General features: G+C 63.0%; 1 protein-coding gene across 8 annotated transcripts in view; it reads left to right on the forward strand.

Moving 5' to 3' along the window:
* The window catches only part of TMEM94 (transmembrane protein 94), a 35,313-nt gene extending 24,613 nt beyond the window's left edge, over nucleotides 1-10,700 (forward strand). Inside the window, exons 10-33 of one of the 8 annotated variants that reach the window (XM_036836069.1) lie at nucleotides 168-254; nucleotides 520-636; nucleotides 1,024-1,080; nucleotides 1,361-1,465; nucleotides 1,594-1,758; nucleotides 1,940-2,149; nucleotides 2,816-3,131; nucleotides 3,584-3,757; nucleotides 4,151-4,253; nucleotides 4,378-4,595; nucleotides 5,287-5,468; nucleotides 5,566-5,704; nucleotides 5,953-6,068; nucleotides 6,192-6,291; nucleotides 6,637-6,745; nucleotides 6,939-7,128; nucleotides 7,366-7,443; nucleotides 7,733-7,818; nucleotides 8,079-8,160; nucleotides 8,416-8,564; nucleotides 8,646-8,740; nucleotides 8,833-8,926; nucleotides 9,102-9,272; nucleotides 9,450-9,522. In XM_036836069.1, the coding sequence (XP_036691964.1) occupies nucleotides 168-254; nucleotides 520-636; nucleotides 1,024-1,080; nucleotides 1,361-1,465; nucleotides 1,594-1,758; nucleotides 1,940-2,149; nucleotides 2,816-3,131; nucleotides 3,584-3,757; nucleotides 4,151-4,253; nucleotides 4,378-4,595; nucleotides 5,287-5,468; nucleotides 5,566-5,704; nucleotides 5,953-6,068; nucleotides 6,192-6,291; nucleotides 6,637-6,745; nucleotides 6,939-7,128; nucleotides 7,366-7,443; nucleotides 7,733-7,818; nucleotides 8,079-8,160; nucleotides 8,416-8,564; nucleotides 8,646-8,740; nucleotides 8,833-8,926; nucleotides 9,102-9,272; nucleotides 9,450-9,522 (3,216 nt within the window). Of the gene's footprint in view, nucleotides 1-167; nucleotides 255-519; nucleotides 637-1,023; nucleotides 1,081-1,360; nucleotides 1,466-1,593; nucleotides 1,759-1,939; nucleotides 2,150-2,815; nucleotides 3,132-3,583; nucleotides 3,758-4,150; nucleotides 4,254-4,377; nucleotides 4,596-5,286; nucleotides 5,469-5,565; nucleotides 5,705-5,952; nucleotides 6,069-6,191; nucleotides 6,292-6,636; nucleotides 6,746-6,938; nucleotides 7,129-7,365; nucleotides 7,444-7,697; nucleotides 7,819-8,078; nucleotides 8,161-8,372; nucleotides 8,565-8,645; nucleotides 8,741-8,832; nucleotides 8,927-9,101; nucleotides 9,273-9,449 lie in introns of those variants that run through there. The other 7 variants (XM_036836071.1, XM_036836072.1, XM_036836074.1 and 4 more) reach the window with 7 other exon arrangements.
* The last annotated feature ends 93 nt before the right edge of the window (nucleotides 10,701-10,793 follow it).

The following is a 10,793-nucleotide window of genomic DNA, read 5'->3' on the forward strand; positions in this document are numbered from 1 at the left end:
CTGGGGGCCGGACTCGGACGAGCGCGTGAGTGAAGACTAGTGGGTCCCAGCGTGAGCTGGCGGCCAGTGCCGGGGGCGGGGCTGTGAGTGGGCAGAAGACGGGGAGCCTTAGAGCCTGGGTCCCTCTCTGGGGGGGGATAAGGCAGCGTCTCTCCTGTTCCCGACAGGCTGGCTTCCTCATCACCAACGCCCTGCGCTTCATGCTGAATGCCCCTGGTGTCACGACCTGGCAGTACACCCTCCTCCAGCTGCAGGTAAGGACCGCCCTCTCCTCTCGGTGGCGCTTTTCCTTTTCCCCTGAGACTGCGTCCCCTCGTGGTGCCCTGACTGCCCTTCCCTCTCTGCAGCCCAGGGGTCTCTTAGGCTCAGCTTCGGAGCGCCTGCTTCCCTTCCTCCCTTCCTGCCCCTCGCTGTCCTTTTTACTCAGGGGAGGGCCCCAGGGCCGGGGAAGCCCTTCCCTCCCTCCCTCCCTCCGCCAGCAAATCTCAGGGAGCCTCAGTGCGGCTCGCTCTTTCCCAGGTGAATGGCGTCCTGCCCATCCTCCCCTTGCTCTTCCCCGTCCTCTGGGTCCTGGCAACTGCCTGTGGAGAAGCCCGTGTCCTGGCCCAGATGAGCAAGGCTTCCCCCAGCTCCCTGGTAGGTTGTTCGGGGGCATCGGGGCGGGTGGGGGTCGGGGGACAGTGCAAAAAGAACCAAAGACAGGAATGAAAAGAGTCGGCTGTGCCCCAGCAAACAGGGCAGAAGTCCAGCCCCACCCCTACCCCGTGGCCCAGCGACAGGCAGGGCCTGGGCAGCTCTCCGAGGGCTTTGTCCTCTCCAGCCAGAAGGGTCTCCAGAGCAGGCCCCAGGGGCGGCTGAGTGTCCACCCGGGCTGTCAGCAGACGGGGGATTCAAGGGCTGCCCGGGAGTCCTTCACCAAAGGCGTTGGGAGCCTTGCTGGCACGAGGCCCCACCCGCCAGCTCGGAGGCCTGTGAGAGGCTGGCAGTTTCCTCCCCGAGGCTCACACCCTCTTCTCCGCACAGCTGGCCAAGTTCTCGGAGGACACTCTGAGCAGCTATACCGAAGCCGTGTCCTCTCAGGTACCCTCACCCAGGACGGATTCTGCTCCAGGCCCCGTACCCCCAGCCCACGCTCCCTTGGGCCCCTTCTGGAACCCTGGGACTCCCCTACTTTATGGCCTTTGAGCCTCCCACGGGCTCTTGGAGCCCCTCAGTCCACCCGTCCCACATGGGTAATGTGTCACCGCCGTGCTGGACACGGGCTTTTCCACCCAACTTCCTGGTGTTCCCCGGACCGTTTCCTCTGTCGGCCCCAGAGGCCATCTCCAGCTGGCCTCGCGGGCTTTGTCTCTGCCCTCAGGAAATGCTGCGCTGCATTTGGGGCCACTTCCTGCGGGTGATCCAGGGGGCGTCTCCTACGCTGAGCCACAGCTCCAGCCTGCTGCACAGCCTGGGCTCCGTCACGGTGAGGGAGGCCCCATGGGAGGCCCTGGCCTCGACAGGCTGCTCTCTGGCCGTGTCTGGTCACTTAAGCGGCCCCTGGCGGCTTGGGGACCTCCAAGGCCCCTTCCCGGTCCCCGTCTCTCCCTGCAGGTCCTGTGCTGTGTGGACAAACAGGGGGTCCTGTCCTGGCCCAACCCCAGCCCGGAGACCGTGCTCTTCTTCAGCGGAAAGGTGGAGCCCCCGCACAGCAGCCACGAGGACCTAACGGATGATCTGTCCACCCGCTCCTTCTGCCATCCCGAGGTCGAGGAGGAGGTACGGCCTGGGCCCGGCTGCTAGCCTCAGGGAGGGCGAGGCGAGGAGCGGGGAGGAGGGCTCAGGCCTCGGGATCTGCTTCGGAGATGACGCACTGAGGGGACGAAAACAGCCCTGCCTCACTGGCCCGTGGCAGCCGTCGGGACGCCAGTCCGAGGCCTGTGCCTCTTGCTCTCCTCAGCCCCGTGAACGAGACGCCCTCCTGGCCGGCTCCCTGAACCCTACCCTGCACCTTTCCAATGAGCAGGAGCGCGGCAACTGGCCAGGCGACGGCCCCAAGGCCCCCGAGCCCTCCTCTCACCACAGAGCACACGGCCGCAGCAAACACCTGTCGGGCTCCAGCGTGAGCTTCAGCAGGGACACAGAGGGCGGTGAAGAAGAGCCCGGCAAGGTGAGCGGAGAGGGCGGGGAGCAGCCCGCGTGTCAGCCGCAGGGCGTCCTGGCCTCCCCCGCCGAAGGGGCCACGGGGATGCAGCCCAGCCTGGACGGATGGAGCCCGAAGCACAGGCGTCTTGGCCTCTGTTCTCGGGCCTCCTGAGGCCTCACCCACGGCTTTTCCGTGAAGTAGGCCCTTCCCCATTTTCCGGGTTTCTCTGATGGTGGTAATTGGTTGGGGCAAGACCCTTCCTCCTAATCACAGCCTTCAAGAGACAGAAAGCCGGGACTTCCCTGGTGGTCCAGTGGTTCCAGCCCTTCCACTGCAGGAGTCGCGGGTTCCATCGAACTAAGATCCTACATGCCACTCGGCCAAAAACAAAAAAAAAAGTACAAAAGACAGAAAGCCAGTGGCTCCTTCTAAAAATGTTTCCCCTGGCTGAGAAAGGTGCTTTGTTGTTTCTTGCTTGGTCTGCCACAACCTCCTCTGAGCTGGTGACAGTGTTGTTGGGCACAGATCCTAGAAGCAGCCAGGAGCCGGGAAGGACAGGGCAGGGGTTTCGAGAGGGATGGGAGAGCGTGAGCACGAGCACGGCCTGCTGGGAGGCGGTGCCTTCTCTCGGGGTCACCCGCCACATCCCTCCCAGTCTGAGGCCCCTCTTCCCCTCCACGTTTCCTCCAGACCCAGCACGGGCTGGAGGGCGAGCCGTATGAAGCCGAGGACTTCGTCTGCGACTACCACCTGGAGATGCTGAGCCTGTCCCAGGACCAGCAGAATCCCTCCTGCATCCAGTTCGACGACTCCAACTGGCAGCTCCACCTCACCTCCCTCAAGCCCCTGGGCCTCAACGTGCTGCTGAACCTGTGCAACGCCAGCGTCACCGAGCGGCTGTGCCGGTTCTCAGACCACCTGTGCAACATCGCCCTGCAGGAGAGCCACAGCACTGTGCTGCCCGTGCACGTGCCCTGGGGCCTCTGCGAGCTCGCCCGCCTCATTGGTACGCGGCCACCGCGGGGGTAGCGGCTGGGCTGGCTGCCGGCCTCTTCCAAGAGGCCGGGCCCCCGGCTCCAAACATGCCAGGCCCGGGCGTGGCCTTGGTCAAGAGCACCAGCAACCCTTTGGGCTTCTGATCGACCCCCCCTTTTTTTTTGGGCCGTGCCACGAGGCTTGTGGGATTTTAGTTCCCCGACCAGGGATTGAACCCGGGCCCTCAGCCGTGAGAACGCACAGTCCTAGCCACTGGACCGCCAGGGAATTCCCTGATCATCCCCTTTTAACCAGGCACCGCCGCTTGACGGCGCTTCCTCATCCGGGAAGACAACTCCCTGCGGGATGGACGCGTGGAGGGAAGCCGCCCAGCCTGACCGGGGTTCCGTCCCCGCCAGGGAGGGTGGTGTGTGTGTGGGTGGGCTTCCTCCCAGAGGCCCCGTGCCGTCCCTCCTCCTGCAGGCTTCACTCCCGGGGCCAAGGAGCTCTTCAAGCAGGGGAACCACCTTGCGCTCTACCGCCTCCCCAGCGCCGAGACCATGAAGGAGACCTCGCTGGGGAGGCTCTCCTGTGTCACCAAGCGGCGCCCCCCGCTCAGCCACATGATCAGCCTCTTCATCAAGGACACCACCGCCAGTGAGCCTCCCCGGCTCCGCACGCATCAGGCCAGACCTCCCAGGAGCTGTGGGCGGGGCGGGGCTCTTTTTAGGGTGTCTTTTTTTAGGGAGCGCTGGGCCGACGAGCATTAGCTTCTTCCCGAGATCTCAAACGTGGCAGAGATTGGCTTCGGGGACGGGGGCTGGGATGGTGGTGGCCACAGATGATGGGACTGTCTGGAGGACCGGCAGCTTAGAGCCTGCGTTATGCACCCAGTGGCCTTGCCGACAGGTTTGCTGCCATGAGGCCTGGGGAGTTCCCATCCCCCAGGGGCTCCTTTAGTGCCCTTCTCGAGGGTGGCAGTATGTCCCTGGAGGTGAGGTGGCTTGGGCACTCATGGCTTGGCCTTCCTCTCCCCGCCACTGCCCTCAGGCACAGAACAGATGCTGTCCCACGGCACGGCCGACGTGGTCTTGGAGGCCTGCACAGACTTCTGGGATGGAGCCGACATCTACCCTCTTTCGGGTTCCGACAGGTAGGTAAGGAAGCAGATGCCAGGGGCGAGAGCAGTCAGCTCTGGGGGGGGTCTGCCTGCCCGGCTCCCAGGGCTGGGGCATCCCAGGACCACTCACCTCACTTCCACCCCGGTTCCCCGGCAGAAAGAAAGTGCTGGATTTCTACCAGCGAGCCTGCCTGTCTGGTTACTGCTCTGCCTTCGCCTACAAGCCCATGAGCTGCGCCCTGTCGTCCCAGCTCAACGGCAAGTGCATCGAGCTGGTGCAGGCGCCCGGCCAGAGCAGCATCTTCACCACGTGCGAGCTGCCCAGCACCATTCCCATCAAGCTGAGCGCCCGCCGCGGCAGCTGGAGCTCAGACGGTACTGTGGGCCCTGTCCCCGGGGGCCGGGGGCCGGGGGGGCTTCCAGGGGCCTGGACCAGATCGTAGCAGAGGGGACAGCAGGCAGCACTGGACCTGGAACACCGCGGTGGCTCTCACTGTCTGGTGACATGGGCGAGTCCCTTAGTCTCATCTGTAACCAGGTGCTTTGTCTGCCCTGCTCACGGGTTCATTGTGCTGCTCCAGTGGGATGACATATAGCAAAGTGGTTTCTTTGAAGGTTATAAAGCAGTAGCGTGTATAGAGCGTTAGCCTTATTTGAGTCAGACAAAGGACCGGGTCACAAACCCTGCTGGAGCAGAGGGACTCGGAGCTCCACCCACCCCTCCCCACTCCGCCAAACACACAGCCTTCTGGGGTCTCGTGACCCAAGAGACCATGAACTGAAGCCATTGCTGAGGGTGGGGCCCGCCCCCTAGCCCTGGACCAGGGATTGTCACCTGACTGATGAGTACCTTTCCTTGTCTTTTCCCCTGTGTCTGTTGGCTTCTTTATGTCTTGGTTGTGCATGTGTGTGGCTGCATGTGTGGTCCCCTGGGGCCCTCGTGCTCGCTGATTTGGGCATGGCATCTGCATGTGTGGCCCCGGGCTGCCTCCTGGAATCTGCCGGTTCCTGGGTGTCCTGCCTGGGCCATGTCCTGGCCGGGCTCTGTGCCTTGTGCCTCCTGAAGAAGGGATCGGGGAGGTGCTGGAGAAGGAAGACTGCATGCAGGCCCTGAGCGGACAGATCTTCATGGGCATGGTGTCCTCCCAGTACCAGGCCCGGCTGGACATCGTGCGCCTCATCGACGGGCTGGTCAACGCCTGCATCCGCTTCGTCTACTTCTCTTTGGAGGATGAGCTCAAAAGCAAGGTGGGGGAGCGCCCCCCCGCCCCCGCCACTGCTCCCACTGACCCTTTTCCCCATGGCCTTTTGGGCCCATCTGTTCATTGCCATCTGCCCGGTGCAGGTGTTTGCAGAAAAGATGGGCCTGGAGACGGGCTGGAATTGTCACATCTCCCTCACGCCCAATGGTGACATGCCCGGCTCTGAGATCCCCCCCTCCAGCCCTAGCCACGCTGGATCCCTGCACGATGACCTGAATCAGGGTGAGGGCAAAGGTTTGGTGTGGACACGAGGTGGGTGTGGGTCATTCCCCTTCCTTGGGGCTACAACTAGAAAGAGCCTCCATGGATCCCTCCCTTGGAAAATGGCTCTGATCTCCCTGCGGCAACGGCAGTCGACGGGGTGGGGGGAGAGGACACCTCGAAACAGGAAGTTTTGCGTCATCTGCAAGGCAAGTAAAGGCCCCCAGAAGTCTGGCCCCAAGGTGAGGGAGAGGCTTTTGTCCCCACAGTGTCCCGAGATGATGCGGAAGGGCTCCTCCTGATGGAGGAGGAGGGTCACTCGGACCTCATTAGCTTCCAGCCCACGGACAGCGACCTCCCCAGCTTCCTGGAGGACTGCAACCGGGTACGATGCGGGGAGGGGGGTGGTCTGTGTCCCCAGAGCCCTGGGGTTGGCCCGTGGCTTGTCCAGGGCAGAGGAGTGAGGGAGGAGGGACCCTGAGGCAACTGGCATCTCTGCTCTCTGCAGGCCAAGCTGCCCCGGGGCATCCACCAGGTGCGGCCCCACCTGCAGAACATCGACAATGTGCCCCTGCTCGTGCCCCTCTTCACCGACTGCACCCCTGAGAGTGAGTACCGTGGTGGCGGCTACTCGGCCAGCCCGGCCCTTGTGCGGAGCGCTGCCAGTGCGTGGGCACCCCGCGGGCTCTGGAGGGATGTCGGTTTCCCACGCAGGGCGCGGAGGAACCTGGGCTGGGAGGAGCTGGGGGTCTTGTGGGCTGGAGCCTTGGTGGCCCGTTCTAGGGAGTCAGAAGTGACGGTATTCATACGATGTTCACGAAATTGGGGGCAGGATGGTCCCAAAGAGGGGCCTGTTTTCCCTCGTCTCCTGCTTTGTCCTGTGGGTCTCTGCCCAGCACCCCACGTGGGGCTCGCCTGCCTGACTCTTGTGCCCCCCGACCCTGCCCCCTCAGCCATGTGTGAGATGATCAAGATCATGCAGGAGTATGGGGAGGTGACCTGCTGCCTGGGCAGCTCTGCCAACCTGCGGAACAGCTGCCTCTTCCTCCAGAGCGATATCAGGTCAGGGTGACACCCCAGAGCCGGGGGCCAGCCTCTTCCTCCCGGAGACCCCACAACTGATCTTGCCCTGGTCGGGACCAAGGAACCTGGACTTGGCGGGGAGAAGAGGGAGCAGGTGCTTGCTCAGTCCCGTGGGAGACGGGGTCTTGGCACGCTTCAGCTGATGGGTATGCTTCCCCCCTACGCTGAGCAGCATTGCCCTGGATCCCCTGTACCCATCCCGCTGCTCCTGGGAGACCTTTGGCTACGCCACCAGCACCAGCATGGCCCAGGCCTCGGACGGCCTTTCTCCTCTGCAGCTCTCGGGGCAGCTCAACAGCCTGCCCTGCTCCCTGACCTTCCGCCAGGAGGAGACCATCAGCATCATCCGGCTCATCGAGCAGGTGGGGGCTTGGGGGGGCTCGGGGGCAGGGGGGCAGGTCCTGCTTGGGGTGGGCAGTCGCGACACAGGACCGGCCTGAGCTCCCAAGGGTGGTTCACCTCCAGGCGAAGCTCTCCCAGGCCGTTGACCTTGCCTCCGCCCCTCCCTAGCGGGAACATTTGGGGCGTCTGGCTCTTGGCTGAAGCTTATCAGCCGTGGGGCCTGAGAGAGACCACAACCTGTCCCTCCCGGTCCCTAGGCTCGGCACGCCACCTACGGCATTCGCAAGTGCTTCCTCTTCCTGCTGCAGTGCCAGCTGACTCTCGTGGTCATCCAGGTGAGGTGGGGCCAGCACGGGCATCGCCCGTCCCTGCTCACTCCTTCACTCAAGGGCCGGTTGAGAGGCTGGGAGGATGCAGCACAGCCTGGGGGGCCCCCAGAGCCTCTGTGAACCCCCTGGGCTTTTGGAGATGACCCCGCCGGCAGCATAGTGTCCCCTCCAGCGCCATCTCCTCTCAGCCAGGACGTGAGTCTCTGTCTGGGCACAGGGCGAGTCAGCCCTGGGGCTCCCAGTGTCTTACTCTTTGCCAGAATCTAATCGTGCTTCCTGGCTTCTCCTGGTTCAGTTCCTCTCTTGCCTCGTCCAGCTGCCGCCAATCCTGAGCACCACCGATATCCTGTGGCTGTCCTGCTTTTGCTACCCTCTGCTGAGGTGAGGGGCCGGGCCGCCCCTCCGTGCCCAGGCAGGCAGGGTCGGGATGTCACCAAGTGTCCCCAGGAGCCCAGGTTCAGGGAGCCATGCTCAGTGCTCACTTCTGGCACAGGAGGCCCGGGGGCACTCTCTCCCTTGTCTTATCCCATCTGCCCAGCAGACTTGCCCTCACTCTCAGTACTCCCGAAATCCTTCCCACATGAGAATTGGGGGACAGAGGGTCACAGTCACCACCCTTCACTGAAGTTCCTGCTTTTCAGCATCTCTTTGCTGGGGAAGCCCCCCCATAGCTCCATCATGTCTATGGCCACGGGGAAAAACCTTCAGTCCATTCCTAAGAAGGTAAGCAACGTGGAGCCCTGTGAGCCTGGGCTTTTCCTGAGGAATGTCAGTATGGAGGGGGCTGAGCCTTGGGGGAGGGAAGAGGGGGGAGGAATTCCATCGGAACTTCCCCAGACCAAGGGGGAGGGGTGGTACAGAGCTGGGAAAGATCCTTGCTCCTTATCCCCCGGGCCTGCCCACTGACTGAGGACCCCGTTGAATCCGTGCGCCAGAGGGGCGGCTGCCACAGGAGTGACGGGCCTCCTCTTCCCGCAGACCCAGCACTACTTCCTGCTCTGCTTCTTGCTCAAGTTCAGCCTCACCATCAGCTCATGCCTCATCTGCTTTGGCTTCACACTGCAGAGCTTCTGCGACAGCTCCCGGGTCCGTAACCTCACCAACTGCTCCTCCATCATGCTGCCCAGGTGGGTCCCGTCCCGACACCCCCGCCCTGGTTTCCCTCCCTGGGGCCCAGAGGAAGCTGAGCCCACACCTTGCTTTGGCAGCCACGCCGACACGGCTCCAGCCTGGTTTGACGACTTCGCCAACGGGCTGCTGCCGGCTCAGAAGCTCGCCGCCGCCCTGACCGTCCTGCACACTGGTGAGGGGTTCCCCGGGGCTGGTGGGCGCCCTGGGGACCAGGCCTCTGGCCGTGCGAAGTCTGACACCCGCCACTGACCCCATTTTCTCCAGTCTTCATCTCCATCACCCACGTGCATCGCACCAAGCCCCTGTGGAGAAAGAGCCCCTTGACAAACCTCTGGTGGGCGGTGACTGTGCCTGTGGTGTGAGTCTCTCTGGGATGGAGGGTGGGAGCAGGGGAGGGGCTGCAGCGGGGCTGTGATTTGAGGGCGGGCTTTGGGCCAGAGGTTGAAGGGTGCCCTCCTTAAGCTGTTCCCGCTGAGAAGAGCAGGGAAGGAAGCAAGAGACCCCGGCTGACGCAGGGCTGCCACCTCCTGCAGGTTGCTGGGGCAGGTGGTCCAGACAGCAGTGGACCTGCAGCTGTGGACACACAGGGACAGCCACGTCCACTTTGGCCTGGAGGACGTGCCTCTGCTGACGTGGCTCCTGGGCTGCCTCTCCCTGGTCCTCGTGGTGGTCACCAACGAGATCGTGAAGCTGCACGAGATTCGGTGAGCCACCGGCTGGGTGCCCCCTCTGGGCCTGGGCGTGTTCCCTAAGCCCGTCACCTCCCGGGGCACCGTTCCCCTGCCTTCCCACTGCCGTCCCGCCCTCCTCCTCGGGTGTCCTGCCCGTCCCCTGGTCTGGAGGTCTGCGCTAACCTGGACTTTAATCTCCCGCCCCACCAGGGTCCGGGTCCGCTACCAGAAGCGACAGAAACTGCAGTTTGAAACTAAGCTGGGCATGAACTCTCCCTTCTGAGCCACTGGCCGTGGTGGTCATAGTTGCCCTGGATCCTAGGGCTAAAGCCAGACCCATTTCTGAGTCTGGGGAGTTGATATCATGAATGTTTCAGGGTTTGCTCTTGCGCCCCATGGCGTTGGAGGCCCAGCTCCCGGTGTCAGACCCAGCTGTCGTCCTGCCCCCGGGGATTACTGAAGAGATGCTGAGCTGTGGCCTTGGCGTCAGGGCAGTCTGGCTCTTCCTCACCAGGGGGAGACCCCTGGGCTCTTGAATGTATGACCTCGTGCGCCTAATAGAGGGGCCCTCAGCCCCCGCCACCTGTGGGCCGCGCCCCTTCAGGGTCACCGAACGCAGCGCCCTCTGCTCTTGGGTTTTCAGGCAGAGCCATGAGCCGTGGGGCTGAGCTTCCACCTTTTGTGGGAGAGCAGCCGTGGGAGGTCTGAACAGCTCTCTGGGCCACTGTTGAAGGCAGGGGTGGTGGTCCATCCTCCCTGTGCCCCTCTCATCCTGTATTCCTGGGGCAGGGGCCTGGATTTGGTCCTGAGTACTTTCCCTCCCTTCCTCTGCGGGGGAGCCTCACACCGAGACCTGAAGATGAAGCAGAGCCCCGGCCTGGCCCTGGAACCTCCTCCCGTGCCTGCCCTCAAGCTGGCGGAGAGAGCCAGTCCTGGGGTACGGCCCGGGGCTCCTTTCAGCCCCGGCCCTAGTTATCCTGTGAGAATGTTTTCACTGGTGTATTATTTTTTACTGGAAATGAGCCTTTTAGGAATGAATACAGACTGGTTTGTATTAAAACTGATAAATTCCTGAAGAAAAACCTGTGGCTGGTCCATGAGGCAGCCACTAACGGACCTACCCAAGGCTTCGGCCAGTGACGGAGCCCCTCCGCAAAGGTGAGGAGGGGAGGGCCCAAGCCTTCCTCCTTGCACATCAGTGGGAGCGCTCGGGTCCGGCTCAGGCGCGACCCCTGGCTCAGAGGTCCGTGGCGCAGATCCAAACACACAGCCCGATCACGTGGAATGACACTTTCATTGGTGTTAGTTGGGGGAAGAGGTTAATGGTTACAGAGCCGGGGCCTGGGCCAACCAGGCTTCCAGCCCCAAGGCGGGCAGTGGGTGCTCTTGCTGTGGTCCGAAGCCCCTCCCCCACTGCGTCCTCTCAGGCAGTTATAGATAGAATAAATTCCATTTAAAATATATGCATTTCTCTCTGCTTAAAAAATAACATTTACAGTTGGGAACGTCTGGACTTTGGGGGACCTGTGAATCCCACTGCCCCCACCCCCACCA

This window comes from Balaenoptera musculus, chromosome 20 (genome assembly GCF_009873245.2).
Source record: "Balaenoptera musculus isolate JJ_BM4_2016_0621 chromosome 20, mBalMus1.pri.v3, whole genome shotgun sequence".
In the NCBI taxonomy this organism is placed as follows: Eukaryota; Metazoa; Chordata; class Mammalia; order Artiodactyla; family Balaenopteridae; genus Balaenoptera; species Balaenoptera musculus.